Here is an 18,699-nt window from a genome sequence, read left to right as displayed (position 1 = left end):
TTATTACATACAAACTTATAAAATCATAACTTGGCAAATTTTTTCCAAAATATGAAATCCTTTTTTTTACAAAAGCTTTACACTCCACCATCACATGATAAACATCAAAAGAAACTTCTAAACCCCAAAATTCACAATTTTCCATTCTTGAAGTCATATTTTTTAACATATTACATCATTTATTCAATACTGCTAAAACCACTCTAAACTGTCGCACAGAATTTAAGTATGTTGGATGCCCCAATCAATTATTAAATTAGAATACCATTTATTAAATTTGTACTCTAAAGTTTTGTTTTTAAAATCAGTTAAATAATTTTCCATGATTCTTACCAACACATCAGACATAGTTATTGGATTTAACAAAGATACATTTGAACAACAAAGAGACTTTGATAATTATAACTTTTCAACAAAGTTGACAATTGACTACTACTGCATGCCAATTTTTGCAAAAGTAAATACAGTAGACCCTCAATTATCCAGACTAATTGGGGATGAAAATAGTCCGGATAAGGAAAAATCCAGATAATTGAAAAAATAATAATTGACAGTGAAAGACATGTACAGTACATACAGTATGAATAATTTTTATTTGTCTAGATTTACGTATACTGTAACTTCAATATTAAATTATTTTTCATTAAGAAATTCAATTATTGCTTAACTTCATAATTTTTTCACTTTGTTTTTTTATATTTGAGATCGTTGACATTCCGACACCATATTTATTAGATAATGAACATCCAGACTCACTGCGTTTCAAACCATTGATTATATCCAATTTGTCTTTAATGATAATACAACGCATTTTCTTTTTGATGACGTATCGGTAGTAATAAAAATAAATACTGTATTTAAATCATGATCAAATTTTCAAGAAACAAATGTTCGTATTGAATTTGGGCTACTACTGACCGGTACTGACAGACTGCCTATTGTTTAAAGGCCCTCTGGTGGTGCAAGAAAATGGATTTTATAAAATAAAAAGCAGTTGAAACTGTCAAAAGTTTATTCATAAAAATGCAAACTATTTATTGTTTTATGATGAGTAAACTTTTTCGTCACATTCGCGGCTGTTAAGTAATGCATAAACCTTCAAGGCGCGAGGCCATAGACCAGGGGTGACCAACAGTTTTTATCCCCAGGCCGATTTGGAAAGAACTTTTTCCACAGGCCGAACCAGAGGCTGCCTTAGGAAGATTTTGAGGTGGTGCGAGATCTTATTGTGGTGTCACCCCGCATTTTTCACATTATCATGCTTTATCAACATTCTATGCTGTACTTACAAGATTTGTAACGGAGGGTTAACTCTAAACGCACACTGAGTTGTTGACTTTTTTTTTTTTAGGTGTCAGAAGTTTTCATTGATCTATTCAGACTTCAATGGCTAATATTGAGAGGCTAATATTGCGGGCCACATAAATTCATTAGACATGCCGGATCTGGCCTGTGGGCCATACGTTGGCCATGCCTACCGTAGGCGGTGGCCCATGTTGCCCATGCCTTACGCTGCCCTTGGCCATAGAAATGATGTAATTTCAATATAAATTATTTATAAATATATATGCCAAGTTATATTTTTATTACAATGCAAAATGTATTAAAAAGTTTACGACCACTGTGCTGGGTGAGNGAAATGATGTAATTTCAATATAAATTATTTATAAATATATATGCCAAGTTATATTTTTATTACAATGCAAAATGTATTAAAAAGTTTACGACCACTGTGCTGGGTGAGACGTTGTTGGAACAAAAAATGTTATGCATTCCATCACGTACATAAACAGTATTGCAATTTGCCAAGTGCAAATCAGCAAATTCGTAAAATTTTTGTTTATTTTGAACAATCCAGATAATAGAAATTCTACTGCATGACTTAGCTTTAACTGTAAGCTTATTAATTGGACCCTACCTGTCCATCTTAAGATATTTTATTATATTAAATTTTAATGAAACTCTTTGAAATTCTAAATAGATTATATATGAGGGAATGCATCTCTAAGGAATACAGGCACTTAATAAACTTCAATTGAATGGTATTTTCTGTTTGTCTATGGGAAGCCCAAATTGCTGAACCATAAAATACTGACAACTGAACAAAAGCTTCAAATAATTTTACTTTATCTGATCATGCTGTTAATCTGCCAGATTTACATACCTGAATAATCTTCTTTATACCAACATCTGCTTTATTAGCAATATGATTTAAATGCCTAGAAAATCTTCCATTTAATTGAAAAACTACTCCCAAATATTTATATTCATCTAGTACTTCAATAAAATTATGCTTAATATACCCACTTTTCTTTTTTAACATGAACCTCTCCAGTACAAAACACCATGACCTTAGATTTTCACATTAATACTGAAACATAATTTTTGTATAGCCTCTTCAGTGAAATTAATCTTAGTGTGGACAAAATAGTCTTTTTTTTCTTGTTAAATGTACATATTTGGAAATATAATTAAAAGTTTGCAATAAATGCATTGTCATTAATTTGAACTAATTATGTTTGGACTAGTGAAGTTACAAGTAAGAAAGAGGAGATCAAAAAGGACAAGTACATACATTCAAAAAATTTTTATAATTTTATTCATGTTAAAAATTGTGTAGTACATTTTAATTTTATAAATTGGACATATTTTCCATAGATTGTTTTTTTTATTTTTGGTAGGAACATTTAGCAGAATAACAAATAAAAGTGGTTTAAATTAATGCATATTTGGATTAGCAAGACCTTACTGTAATTATTTATTTCACCTATAGGAACATGTGACATACTATATTTGATAAGAAAAACCTCATTTTACTACTGTTGATAGGTTTAACGATGACCAAGTCATGCTTGGATGTAGTAGATGAAAACTAACAGATGTTTGTTGTGTTGACAATATGTACATTTTCTCAAGGAAAAAAAAAATGTTGAAAAGTTGTGAAAAATAACTTGATTTTTCTTGTTTTTACCATATGAAGCAATTTGCTTATTATTTTCACATTCATATTAATAAGAAAAAGATGAGAAAAGAGCTTAATTCTGGAAACTAAATTAGTTTTATTCAGTAACATTTTTGTTCTTTTTAAGAACATTATCAGTTATAAAAATTAGCAAGTGTGTTAGAATGAATAGAAGAACAATGGAAAGAGAGAACAGTTGATATTACTCTAACAATTAAATTTCTTTCCTCCATCATGTAACTACTACATGCAGACAAAGAGAAGATAAAACAATATGGCAGATATATATGTGATCAATCTTACTAAGGGAGAAGAAGACTTTTATTACATAGAATTGACATATAGAATACTTTGCACAAAAACACATTGTATGTTGGACTATGACTCTATACAGAAGAATAAGCAAAGTGCTACAGCATTGATGCAATAGACACTAGATAAGAAGGTCCAAGTTTATTGGAAAAACCCTATAATCATTAAAATCTGGGTAGATAAGCTAACAATCTGATAAATGGATACATTATTACATTAGTATTAATTTTATATGCTATATTATTAATAAGCTGATTTATATAAAAATGTGTGTAAAGTGACTATCATATGTATTAATTAACATTACTGATATTCAAATTCTGTACATGCTTACATTTATATAAATACAGAATAATAATAATAGTAATAAAAAAGATATAAATGAAAACACACAGACAAACAAACATGCACAGAAATTTTTTTTAAATAAATAATTTTATTAAAAAAAGGGATACATTAGTAAATTGGGAAGATGATAAAAGTCATGGATTCTTTCTCTACATTTGGCATAATATGTTACTTCATTGTGTTAAATGAGCAATTTTCACCATAACAAATAAATGAAGAACTTTCACTATATCAATTATCAGTAATATTTAATAATATCAAAGATAAAAGGAAAACATTAAAAACTATTATACTTTTAGAGTGTAAATGTAAAAAAAATGTACATTAAGTATTTTTGTCTTGACATTTAAAATTCTTTAAGATTATATTTAATGTAAACTAATAAAATTAACTTATAGAATCAGTAATTTCTTGTCAAATATGATTTTCTGAACGGTTGTTTTTAAATAATGCAATTTCTATCAAAAATTGAATCAATCAAAATATTATAAAAAGTTTTTGTAATATTATAATATTGATCAATATTTTGATCACCAATAAAGTATATTATAATTATTCTAAATAAAAAAAATGATGTTTTCTTACTATAATTGAAAAATTAATATTTGTAATTAAATGTCTACATGAAACAATGATATTGTTTTTGTTTTCTATTCCTAATGACTTACAATCATACTTCATTTTATAAACATTGACCCAATCACTGATTATATTTTTGAACTGTAAACGAGAGTTGGAAGTATTGTTAGTATTCTATAAACAATTTCAAAAATTTTTGAAATGCAAAATAGTTCGTGCTTCAGTTCTTAGCTTTTTAAGAATTGTGAATTGTGATACTTCTCAGCCAGTTTGGAGCAATTTTAAGATCTTTCACTTTTTTTTTTTCTTTATAAACATTATTATTATATTTTTATTATACTTTTCTATTTTTGGTATAAAATTTAATTTTTTATTTTAAAACATTTACTCAATGTCACAGTTGTTTCCTCTAACTTCATTGTTTTTGTTGTTCATATGTTGTCTATAGAGCTTCTGTGGTGGTTTTACCATCACAGAAGCTTTTTTTGAATGCTAAAATTCACACTTTTCTCCCACTTTTCAGCAATTCACTTATTAAAAACAAATGGCTACTTTCAGTGGCCTGTACCAGATTAGGCAGAATTCTATATTGAATGTCTATAGCAGATTTGAACTTTGGAATTTATAGATGTTTGATATAGAAAAGTAGCCAAAAAATTTTGTTTTTAATCACTGAATTGCAGGAAAGTGAGAGGAAGATGTGAATGTTAACATTTAGAATCTAGTTCCAGCTTTACAATTAATAAGTTAAAATATAACTTCTTTTTAAATGTGACTTCATGCAGTTTGTCAACTGCATGAATGGTTGCCTATATATTGCCCCAGAACCACTGTGTTCTAACTCCACTTTATGCAAAATTTGTTTTTTTTTTTTTTTTTTTTTTTTTTTTGCAATTTGAAAAAATTGTAGACCTGTAAATTCCCACTGTTGACTGTCTATCTGTCCATTTGTCTTTCTTTAATCTCGAGAACAGTGTTAGATAAATGAAATTCAAGACCAGATTTGGAAATCTTAAGTGCATGAGACCCTGATTAACTATATATGAACTTCCAATGCAAACTGGAAGTCATGTTATTTCAATTTAAAAATTTTCTTCTGAAAGGAGTTAGATACATGACCAGCATGACTCTATTGCTAATGGAGAAGTGTGACATACAGGGCAAGACACTGCAGTACTAATTTGAGGTGGAGAGCATATATTTTAAATTAAATAAATTAAAGATATGATTTAAAATTGCAGCCCGGCATTATGACAATGTCACAATAACTAATTGCTCTTTTACATTGTGTTCTGATGCTGCTGCTTTACATTTCTGTATAAATGAAATAAGAATATATTATTTCAGTCAGTAATAAAAAGCTTAAGATATATTGCTTTATGCTTGTTTCAAAACTCAGATTTTTGTCTTTATCTATTGATGGAAGTTCCAGGTATTGTCTTAGGGAAGCATCATAAGTGTGAGGGACGAACAAACCCACAATAAAGTGTTATTTTAAATTTTAATTATTGGAAACTTTAATCGCTTAAATTCGAACGTTTTATCGAGTTAGGCTAAAAGCCATAAAAATTATTTCCCACGGAATTTGTTCCTTGTTGAGTCGGATCAAGTTAGTCAGGGATGTGTCACCAGGAACTTTTGAGGGAGAAGACATATTGGACGTGCGACCGTTAAAGGCCATCACCTGACCTCATGGAAAAAACCCAAGAGGAATGAAAAAGAGAAAAGAAAAAAAGACCCCGAGGTCAGTCGTCATCCAAAGTCCGCCCAACAAAGTCGTCCTCCAGGATAAAAATCGTGACACCGGATTAAAACCGTGACCCAGGATTAAACCCGAGAGAAACATTCGTGCTGGAGTAAGCCTCTACACTCCTCTGTGCCTCCACACCAGTGAACGGACAAGATTCTGATTCAAGATTCAATGGTAAAGAACTGTCCATCGACAAGGTATTTATCAACCCGCGATTCGTTTGTAAACTCTCTCTCTCTCAACGGCCTAGTATATTTAAGAACGATGATATGCCCGATAGTATTTAGTATCTCTGTATAGTATTTAGTTCGACTTAATTAAAATTGTTATTTATTTGTTACTATGGAGTCCGAGTAAGTTACTTCCTCGTCTCTCTCCTCACCTCTACTCCGAATCCAAGCGCTCACACGCTACCGCTCGCGAATCTTTAGACGTAACGTCACGATTTCCGAGTCCCCCAGAGACTCGGTGGTGTCAGATTCAGGTCTCCTGACAGGGCGCCAAAGAGGTGCCGACCCTACGGTCACATAAGGATGTATAACTAAAGAATGGCAAAAATAAAAACTTTAGAAAATTTTGAATTTATGAAAGACTAGCATGAAATTTCAGTTGGAAATACATTAGATGCATTTCTAACAGAAAACAATGTGATTTGTTGGTTTTAAATGAGTTATTTTAAAATGTCCACTATGAATGCAAGATCTGAACACTATTTGAAAATTATCAGAAATATCAGTAAGACAAACTGCTAATAACAGTAAGACAAACTGAAAGTTATGAAAAACACTGAACTGTCTACTGGGTTTGGAGATTGCTTCAGAGTAAAAAACCTATCAATTAGAAAAATGGAAATGCTCATTTAATGCCAAAATTACAAAATAATGACATTCTGAAAATTAAAAAAAAATTTAATGGTAAATTATATTCTCAGTACAAAGATGAAGCTGAATTTAAATTTCATAACAATACATAAATCAAGTATTGAAAAAATATGATGTGAAATAATATAAAAAAGTTGATGCTCTGAAAACTTCACTAGTACAATTTGAATGTATCAATGTTCTACTCCAAGTACTGAATGAGAATCAGTTTCATGTCAACAGTTAAAAACACATTTATGATGACAAATCATATTTTAAATTTGCTAATCATTGAATTAATTCTAACATTGGTTACTACTTGACAAAGATTATCTGCTGATAAAAATGTAGTATTGAAAAACCAAATGAAATTTGAACAAATATTTTGGATGGATTAAAGCAGCTTATTCTTTCACATTTTTACTAATTAATCTTAGCAAACCTTCAAGAATTCTAACTTGACTATTTTGATGAGCTCATGAACAATGACTGAAAACAAATTGTCAATAGAGTTCATAATGGACCTCTTTCTATTATTAATGAATAGTATTATATGAAAAAACTAGAAGTTTTGCTTGAATAAAAAGATTGTTAAGAAAAAAATTTGCCACCTTTTAGTTATACATACCTAGCATTGCTGTTCATTCCCTTTTGCTTATCTTACAACTGGAATGTCTTCTTAATAATCCCACAGTGATTTTTGTGTAGATGCATTGTTTTCTGATGATGTATCAAAACTATCAAAAGTTAGCACTTCTTCTTGTGATGCATCAAAACTCTCATTTTTCAATTCCTAGTTAATGTGATTAAGTGACATTGTTACTGTCAATTGTGTTAATGGATGTCCTTTGAAACATGAATCTAGAATTGTACTGTACATATATTAAGTGTCTTCTTTTCCTCAACATTTTCTATATGATTTTCAGTGCTTTTTAGGAGGGAGGCTTTTAGTAATATTGTTTCAGAAATAGTGACTTCCACTACATCTTGGACAGTTAATTTAAGAAATTTTGTTAATGAAATTATTTTACTAGCTGTAACAATTCTTTTTTCCTAGAGATGCAAATGGTTGCATCATATCAAGGTTTCATCAATTACTGTAGACTGTTTCATGCAACATATTGTGTTCATATTTTGTCAGTAAAGCAAATTTCAACATCAGATTCCATCATAGTATAAATATATAGTTCAAGATATCAATCAATTATTAAAAGGAGTTCTACCTGGTGCAGCAGCTTTAAATTAAGTGTTTTGGTATCTTCTCTTCTTTCTCCTGTTCTTCTCTCAGTTAGTCAGCAGCTTTGATGGTCTTTTTAAATTAGAAATGATTAGTTTTACTTGTTGAATTTTGACTTTCAATTCTTTAGACAACCCAGAATATCTTTGCTCTTTAATTAATTGGCAAAACAGTTATAATACTGTAAAAAAAAAAAAGTTACAAAATATAAGATTGAGCAGATGGGCAAAATAATGTAAATGAACAGGATTCAAAGTTATCATTCAAACAGCAGCAGAAACATTTGAAGTTCTATCTGTGATGCATGAAACAACTTTCTCAATAGATATTTCTAGTTATGCAAAAAACTGTTGTTGAATACTCAATATACGAGATTCATTTATTTCTTTGATCTACTCAATATGATTAGATAATCTTCCCTGATAACTATAAAGTGAACTATAAGTCCAAGTAAGAATTAACATTGAAATTCTGTTCAAATTTCTGTTGTTGGGCTCATATAATGGGCAAAGTTTAAATATTTGTTTATGTACTTTTCCTTTTGCAATAGTGTAAGCTTAATCTATGTTGAATGTTAACTTTTTGTGAGGCTGTCAAGTTAAACATCCATTCAGAAATTGTACCAAATTTTTGAAATTGCCACTTTCTACAATATCAAATGGCAAACAATTTTCAACAAAAAAAATCTTATAGCATAAACTACAAGCCAACTAATGCTGTATGTTATAAGGCTAGATATCTGCTAACATACTACTAAATTATGAAACAATTTGGTACTAGAGGGAGATGTTAGGCACCATCTCTTAATAAATTTAATAATTATAATTTTTAATTAAATAATTTAGACTACTGGAAGAAAAGAATCAGTCCAGAGCGGGACTCAAACCTGCAACTCCTGCTTACCTTGCAGATGCATTGCCAATTACGCTACCTGGACCTCGATCCGATCTCTTCTTCCAGTATATATAACATTATGTTACAACCATAGATGATTATCGCAAACCCCAGCAAGGCATATACTGTAAGGTCTCGTTTTATGCGGTGGATATGTTCTACAGAAAAGCGCATATAAAAAATTCGCATAAATAAAAACTTTACTTGCCTTGAAAAAGTAGGGATACGTTCCGTAATTTTCTAAAATCACATAAAACCAAAACAACGAGTTAAAATTAACTTAAAACCGCATAAAAAAGTTTGCAGAAATTAAAAGAAATAGGCTGCTTAATAAATTACTTTGAATGTCTGAAAGAAATTCATATAAAAGCTTAAAATAAACTTGTATTCAAACTTAATTCAGTTTATTTTATTGAAAAGTAATACAAGGGGAATCCCCGAATTGCAAAAGCTTACTCTAAAAACAAATCACTGACATCTGGATGTGAAGAGTTAATTAAAACCCCTTTAGTTCCTCGCCCGAGTTAACTCGGGCAGGTTACATAGCGTTACATAAAACACAGTCCTTAAGGCCATTTTTGAAAATTTTTTTTGAATTTTTGGAATGTTTTTTAAGTCTCCAAATTTTTTAAAAATATTTAAAAATATACGGCCAGCTAGTGTTCACTCTACTTTAAACTCTTGTCCTCCCGTGACGTTTATGAGAATGCCCCGGGAAATCCAACTCCAGCTATGTTCAAGGTCATCCAGATGTGTAAACAATGACTCATTGGTGTAAAATTTCACAGAAGGGTGAGACAAAGGAAGTTAAACTTTGAAGCTTTTTCTCCAAAATTAACGCATTTCTTTCGTTTTTTTCAGTTTTAAGTATTTTTTATGTTTAATTACATTTATATCAAAAATTGCTAAGAACTAAAGCGATTAAGGTAGATCTAGCTGTCCTTTACATCCATAAACTTTATATGTCAGCAGAACAAATGGAGTGAGCTTTGAGCGTTCCACGATTTTTGAAAACTGTCTATATGCGGGCTTCCTAAACAAGCCTATATGTATGCTTGTCCAAGAAATTTTTGGATGAAATACAAACTGCACAACTTCAAAATCGCATAAAAATAATCCGCATAAAAAGAGACCTTACAGTATATAAACAAACAACAACATTACAACCCAATACATTATAAACTACAAGACAACTAATGCCATATGTTATCAGGCCAGATGCATCCCCAGCCAGCACTGTAATAAATGTCAATGGTTGTAGCATAATGTTATATATACTGGAAGAAGAGATCAGACCAGAGGTCCACGTAGCATAATTGGCAATGCATCTGCATGGTAAGCAGGAGTTGCAGGTTTGAGTCCTGTTCTGGGCTGATTCTTTTCTTCCAGTAGTCTAAATTATTTAATTAAAAATTATAATTATTAAATTTATTAAGAGATGGTGCTTAACATCTCCCTCTAGTACCAAATTGTTTCATAATTTAGTAGTATGTTAGCCGATGTCTAACCTGATAACATATGGCATTAGTTGGCTTGTAATTTATAATATATCGGATTGTAATGCTGTTGTTTGTCTTGTAGCATAGTCAAGAACTTCTTGCACTGGACACTATCAGAAGAATGGGGTTGTTTGGAAACCAAGACTATTTCCATTATCATTCTGGACTTTTCAAAACTGATGTTTTGCAGTAAGGTGTTTCCTGAATGACTATAAATTCTTCCATATATGGTGCATTTGACTCTGGCATTAAATGAAGCAATAATTTAATTATTGAATAAATAAACTTACATGTATACATAAGTATCAGAAGTTTCACTTACCTGTTCCTATCTATCTACTCTGATGAAACATTCCTATATCCAATTAATTTTTGTATTCTTTCCTTTTTACTTGTCTTTTTGCTATTAATCTGAATTTTACAAATCAGGCTAAAAATGCAATAAATTAAAATAAAAAATAAGTAAACTAAAACTTTAAAATATCTTGTTACACAGTTGTGAACACTAGCAAATTAGTGAATTATTGATTTTTGTGCAATAGCTATTAATCACTGATGTCTCAGAACAAGACTAGAATGTATTATATAAATGTCTGATATAGTTTTGATATCAGGTTGCCAGATTATTTTTCACTATTTCATTGTTAGATGACTGTAAAATTGCAAAAGATTGCTGCAGCTTAGGACCACACTTTGAACTTGTGATTTCTATTTTTCATCACATCACAAGAGCAAGATAAAACAAAGTTTTATACAAATTTCTTTAACAATCCACGAAAAACCCTTTTTTTACGAGTGTTATGTCACAAGTAACTTCCACAAGTACTTTCGACCTCCACCGAGGTCTGCTTCAGGTGGTGACTGGCCATGTTTCGACCCGATCGTCGTAACGATGTTGCCAACGATGTAAATAAATAAATGTGCGCGTCGGGTTTCACTCCTCTAACTGCCATTGCTCGAACTCCTTGAATAAATACTTCCACGCCAAGAGCAATGGCGGTTAGAGGGTGAAACCCGACGCGCACATTTATTTATTTACATCGTTGGCAACATCGTTACGACGGTCGGGTCGAAACACGGCCAGTCACCACCTGAAGCAGACCTCGGTGGAGGTCGAAAGTACTTGTGGAAGTTAATTGTGACATAACACTCGTAAAAAAAGGTTTTTTCATGGATTGTTATTATTCAACGCAGTGTTAAGTTGCTGGAAGTCGTTTATCTTGACAAATTTCTTTACATTTTCTTTTAAAATAAGACCATAAATCACAAAAATATTCTAAAATTATATAAAACTCCCAATTGCCTAATCCAAAATTTATGGTTTAAGCAATTGGGGCAGTTACACCTAAATTGGTTTAAAATTGCAAAAAATGGGAAATAATCACACAATCTAGCAATCCTGGGCAATGCTGTTAATGATACTTCTCAAAATATTGAGTATCAGGCACTTCTTTAAAGTATTGATATTGTAAAGTGTCAATGGTATCGATATCAGTCCATATTTAATGTAAACTTGGTAAAAATAGAAGTGATATTGTCATAAAATTTTTTTTTAAATTATGGCGCGAAGTCGAAATGGCTGTTTCTAAGGATAATCGATTTTTGTGAAGCAATAATCTGTATCCAAAATCACTTTCATGTTATTGTACATACAATTAAAGCTTCCTATTATTTAATTAAATAATTTATTTGTCAAAATAAATATGTAATTCAATATGTCTGNTATATTTGTTATATACGTTTTCATTTTCATCATTGATGATTATAAAATGAAAATATTGATGAACTCTGAAAAACATCTAATATGTCTTGCATCCTGCAATATTAAATATTCAGCCAAGATTTAACTCTCTGCAAAAATAAACAAGCACATCTGTCTCATTAATATACAAATTTGCTTTTGTCCTAATAAATGATAATAAGTAGTAAAAGTATTAGTATAACAAAGATATATTTGAAATTAAATTTCTTTGATTTTTTTATCAGTTAATATTTTATTTATTTATTTTATTTTTATGTATGTATGTATATATGTGGAATCTTGTAAAATATTCTCAGATAAAAGGAGTGTGTGAATGAAAAAAGTTTAAGAAGCCCTGCTCTATAATAATCATAGAAAATGTTAAATGTACAAAATTTTGTGGAAATGAAGAAAATAAATATACTCTGTAAATTATTTCATATATGTTTGATTAAAAAACAAAGCTTACATTTAGTTTTAATATATTTGTATTTAATTGATATTTTTAGAAGTATTATTTTAAACATACAAGACCAGAAAGACCTAGTGGTTTGAGAATATATGAATGCCATGTAGGAATAGCTTCAGAGGAACAAAAAATAGCAAGTTATGATAATTTCAGGATAAACGTTATCCCTCGAATAGCTAAACAAGGTATTAATTTAACTTATTCTAATGATGTGAAAAATATAAATTTTAGTTTTATGATCCAACAACTATGAATGTGATATAATAGAATTTTTTTTATTATAGTAAATGGAGAGCCTGCACCATTAGAATCTGATGAAGTAAAACATATCCGTAAAGAACTTCAAGTGATTAGAGATCATGTTAATCATTTACTTGATCGTCTTGAGCCAAGAACTATTTCTGTTAATACTGAGAAAGGTCATTTTTTTATTTTGTTATTAAATTTGTTATTTTAGAATTGAACTGTATTAAATATACTGGAAAAGTTTATTTTTTAAATGGAAAGGGCATGCCCAAGGCACCAAGATGATGGAGCACCAAAATTCCAAACTTGTTACATGGGTGAACTAATAAATTCATAGAAAACTGTCACATACAAGTATGAAAAATTATATTAATAAAAAATATTTTTATGATTTCTAAAATTATAACAGACTAATGAGTGCTTATTCAAAAGTTAATAAAAGTTATTCAAAATTATTTAAGTTTGTGGCACCTTTTGATTTGGCAACTGGAATAAGCCTGTTGCCAAATTCTTTGGCTTGATTCTGTATTTTAATAATCATCTATTTAATACTTTTATTAATAAATTAAAAACAGAAATTTGAAAGAATCAGAAAATTTAAAACATTTTGAATGTTAATGTTAAATTTTCTTAATAAATTAATGATAATGTCAAATACAGATAATTTGACAATATTTATTAAATCCTATAATGAAAGCATATACTGTATATACCATAATTATAGTGTAAATACAATACTACTTTGTATTTCAAACCATAAATTTGAGAGAAATTTGATCCAGAGCTTGAATGATGCTTCCATATTCAAACTGGGTGCACAGTGAAAAATTGCACTCACTGTGTAAACATCATCTGTTGTGTACCTAAGTTGTGTTTTCCGTGATTTTTCACTTTATATATGTTGTGTTTAGTTATGTATAACCCCTACCTATTAACCATGATATCCAAAAAGTGTGTAGAAACAATGAAGTCTGAGAGGAAGGATGTAGTATGAATGATTGAAGTGAAAAAGGAACTTATTGCAAAGCATAAAAGTGCTACTACACATGTCACTGATCCTGGTGACCATGTTTAAGATGCCAAAGTCAACAATGTGCACCATTCTTAAGCATAAGGAAATGATAAAATCAGCAAATGTGCTAAAGGTATGACAACATTGACCTCTATGAGATTGCATGTTATTGAGATGGAAAAATGCCTCATGGTGTGGATAAATTCATAGCAACTGGCATATCAAGTAGCTGAATAATGACTTTAAGAAATGGGACATTGCAACTCCTCACTAAGATACAGTAAATTCAATTTTTATTTTATTATTTTATACAGTATATAAATATTTTATTTATTGTTTTTATATGTTAATTTTTTATATAGGGCATTTAATTGTGTTTCTTTTACCTTAAATTAGGTATATTTACTGTTTATTGAAATGGGTATTGTTTAGGGGCTGCAAACAGATTAATTCACTTTCCATTATTTCTAATGGGAAAAATTGATTCAGACTTAAACAATTCAGAATTTGAATAATAACCTTCTGGAATGAATTAAATTTGAAGTATAAGGTAATTTTTTAATTTTAATTAAAAAAATTGCCTTATANAATGATGCTTCCATATTCAAACTGGGTGCACAGTGAAAAATTGCACTCACTGTGTAAACATCATCTGTTGTGTACCTAAGTTGTGTTTTCCGTGATTTTTCACTTTATATATGTTGTGTTTAGTTATGTATAACCCCTACCTATTAACCATGATATCCAAAAAGTGTGTAGAAACAATGAAGTCTGAGAGGAAGGATGTAGTATGAATGATTGAAGTGAAAAAGGAACTTATTGCAAAGCATAAAAGTGCTACTACACATGTCACTGATCCTGGTGACCATGTTTAAGATGCCAAAGTCAACAATGTGCACCATTCTTAAGCATAAGGAAATGATAAAATCAGCAAATGTGCTAAAGGTATGACAACATTGACCTCTATGAGATTGCATGTTATTGAGATGGAAAAATGCCTCATGGTGTGGATAAATTCATAGCAACTGGCATATCAAGTAGCTGAATAATGACTTTAAGAAATGGGACATTGCAACTCCTCACTAAGATACAGTAAATTCAATTTTTATTTTATTATTTTATACAGTATATAAATATTTTATTTATTGTTTTTATATGTTAATTTTTTATATAGGGCATTTAATTGTGTTTCTTTTACCTTAAATTAGGTATATTTACTGTTTATTGAAATGGGTATTGTTTAGGGGCTGCAAACAGATTAATTCACTTTCCATTATTTCTAATGGGAAAAATTGATTCAGACTTAAACAATTCAGAATTTGAATAATAACCTTCTGGAATGAATTAAATTTGAAGTATAAGGTAATTTTTTAATTTTAATTAAAAAAATTGCCTTATACTTTAATAATTTAATTTTAATTAAATTTTATTTTGCAATTATAATTCAATACATATTTAATATTTTTTATTATTTGTTTTCTTGTTCTGATGTGTTTCTAGCAATGTACATTTATATTTTCTTCAATGTATATTTTTTATATTATCATTGTTGTTATTTCATTTATTTAAATATTTGATTTAGTGTAATATTCAATATTGCATTTGAGGCTGAAAAAGGAAAAAATATCTAGCAATATTAATAATTGTGCATTGCTTTATTTCAGTCTGCCTTTGATGATCTAACCACAACATCTTGCATTACTTTATGATGATCTCATATTTATGTTGCATTTTTTAAAGAATATTAATTATATTTATATATTAATGAAATTACTATAAATAATATGTTAAAAATTGATAAATAACAGCATTTTTATTTTGTATTACCATTGGTCTTTCTTTAAGATAATGTGGGAAAAATTAATAAAAAGTAAAAAAATTAAAAATAGGCAGGTTACAATTAAGTTAATTGTCAAATGGACATTATGATAGTATGTATTGAACCTTAATGATTTGAGATTTTGATATTTCAGATTTTTCTTGTAAAATACAATGTTGTCTTTAAATAATTATAATTATATATACAGTAGAACCTCGATTATCCGGACTAATTGGGGATGAAGGTAGTCCGGATAAGGGAAAATCCGGATAATCGAAACAAATACTTTAATTTGTCTTTTAATGATAATACAACACGTTTTCTTTGCGATGACATATCGGCAATATTAAAAGTAAATACTGTATTTAAATCGTGATCAAATTTTCAAGAAACAAACGTTCATATTGAATTTGGACTACTACTGACCAACGCTAACAGACTACCTATTGTTTAAAAGGCCCTCTGGTGGCGCAAGAAGACAGATTTTATAAAATAAAAAGCAGTTGAAACTGCATTTTTATGAATAAAAATTTGACAAACTATTTATCGTTTTATGACGAGTAAAATTTTTTCGTCGCGTTCGCGGCTTTTAAGTAATGCATAAACCTTCGAGGCGCGAGGCCCTTCGGACCGCGAGGCATAGGCGGTGGCCCACGTCGTCCATGCCTTACGCCGCCCTTGGTCATAGAAATGATGTAATTTGAATATAAATTATTTATAAATACGTATGTCAAGTTATATTTTTATTACGACGTAAAATATATTTAAGAGTTTACGACCACTGTGCTGGGTGAGACGTTATTGAAACAAAAAAAGTTATGCATTCCATCACGTACATAAACAGTGTCGTAATTCGCCAAGTGCAGATCAGCAAATTCGTAAAATTTTTGTTTATTTTGAACAATCCGGATAATCGAAAATCCGGATAATGGAGGTCCGGATAATGGAGGTTCTACTGTATATGCATGCATGACATAATATGAGAAGGCAAAATTAACTATTGGATCAGAACTTAGCTAACTAATTTCATAGAAATGTTTTTTGGAAGAAAAGTAACATTTGAATTAGAGAGCAGATTAAACCTCCTTTCTCTGTTCAACACTTCCTCTACCTACTTATAGGAGGGGGATCATTCCCTTAATATCCCTTCTGCCTATATATATTGAGAAACACAAAAATTTAAATACTGAAATTTACTGATATTCTTAGAAAAGCAAATACAAGATGAAAGTCAAAATGAGAATTATTGGAATGCTTAAATTGTAAAAGATTGAAAGCTATAAGCTGAAAAGAATTACAGTAGAGCATTGTTTATATGAAAGCCGATCAACTGAAACGTCGGTTAACTGCCGCATACTAGCCTAATTCTGTTCGGCGACTTCTCGACCTTTGGTTGATCATACGTCGTTACCCTTGCTATCAAAAGTTTGTCTGCTTGGGGTGTCTTGTTTGTAGTCACGAGCCGTGCAGTTTGGACTCACTGGATGCCTTCCACTTAGGAAGGTATCCAGTGAGTCTAAACTGCACAATCTCTCTTCCAGTGATCCATTTTTCCACAGACATAACAACTAACCTTAGGAGGTTGTTCAACTGCACTCCGTGTCATGGGAATAATTTTCCTGTCAATTCTTTCTTTGAGTCCTGATGCTATCTAGCTTCCCCGCTGTTGATTGTCGGCTCACTACTTGTCACTTCCGCAAACTTTTCTATGAATTTGGCTAATTTCGCAGGCTTGCTCCATCCTTTCCTTTCCTGTAATATCATGTATTTCCTTGCGTCGTGAGGTAAGAGCATCTTTAGGTGGTCTGCTACTGTTAGCTTAACGAGTTCTTCTACCGTCCCCACCTCTCTACTATCTACATAGTACCTATAAAGGTCTTCCAGATGCAATGTGAATTGAGGCCATGTCTCTTCCGGATAGTGTTCTGCCCGCCTAAATCCCCTTAAATATTCCACAGGTGAGAGTCTCAACTCTTTGAGAATAAACACTTTTAAGGAAGGGTAGTGTCTGACTTTATCTACCAACAATTTTGTTAGAGCTGCTTTACATTTTTTGGATAGTATGCTCAGTACTATTTGTCCCTGTAATTCTACTGGGACCTCGTAGGTCTCCAAAATCACTTTGACCATACAAAACCACGATGGTACTGCCTCCTGTTCTTCTGGCATTTTGGGAAGTGTCCCCTTTATCCTACAAGCATAATCATCAAAATTTGCTTTGCGAATATTGTCCTCTGCATCCCAGGTCTCTTTTTGTATCTTATCCCACTCTAACTCTATTTCTGCCTTCCTCGCCTCGGACTCGATTTCTGCTGTCCTCACCTTGGCCTCAGACTCGATTTTCGCAAGTTTAATTCGTAGCTTAAGTGCTTTGATTTCATCCCCTGGGACACCTTTGTCCCACTCCCACTGTTTCTGCCTGTCTCCGGTCGTCTGACATCCCTGGCTCAGTGTATTCCCAATCCCTTGCCTTTGAACCCTGCGATTTTACACGTCTAGGTATCTCTGTGCTAGATAGAGCAAAATATTTTACCTGGGTCAATGATTGCCGGTGTTGTTCTGTCTTTATGTCAGTCTCTTGCATTGCAGATCAGCCTTTCCGATCCATGGTACAGTAGAACCTCAAAAACTCGGCCTAATGTGGACCGAAGGGTGGCCGAGTTTGTGAAAATGCCAGGTTATCAGGAATGGGGTTAAAAAAAATAAGTACGAGTGTTTTCTCAGAAAATACTGTACCGTACTTGTATGTATTGTTTACTTGAGAATATAACAGAGAATAAACTGCCCAAATACCCTTAAACAAAGGAAAACTACGTACTTTATGAAGGCATAGAGCCTTTACTACATGAAAATGAAAATTAATGAATACACTGTGTACAGTAATTTACCTGATAAGACAGACCTCAGAAAAATACTTTATGAGAGCTTTTATACTTTTATAAAGCTGTCTATAATGAAAATTAATTAACTA

General features: G+C 30.8%; 1 protein-coding gene across 2 annotated transcripts in view; it reads left to right on the top strand.

Moving 5' to 3' along the window:
- Positions 1-18,699, top strand: part of LOC111619481 (protein TFG-like) — a 72,236-nt gene that overhangs the window by 31,543 nt on the left and 21,994 nt on the right. For both annotated transcript variants that reach the window (XM_023361207.1, XM_023361206.1), the window contains exon 3: positions 12,936-13,070. In XM_023361207.1, the coding sequence (XP_023216975.1) occupies positions 12,936-13,070 (135 nt within the window). The remainder of the gene's footprint in view (positions 1-12,935; positions 13,071-18,699) is intronic.

Source organism: Centruroides sculpturatus, unplaced genomic scaffold (genome assembly GCF_000671375.1).
Source record: "Centruroides sculpturatus isolate CEXI.00-Female unplaced genomic scaffold, Cexi_2.0 scaffold166, whole genome shotgun sequence".
NCBI classification, from domain to species: Eukaryota; Metazoa; Arthropoda; class Arachnida; order Scorpiones; family Buthidae; genus Centruroides; species Centruroides sculpturatus.
The sequence above is the reverse complement of the archived record's forward strand: the minus strand, read 5'-3'. Positions and strand labels throughout refer to the sequence as shown.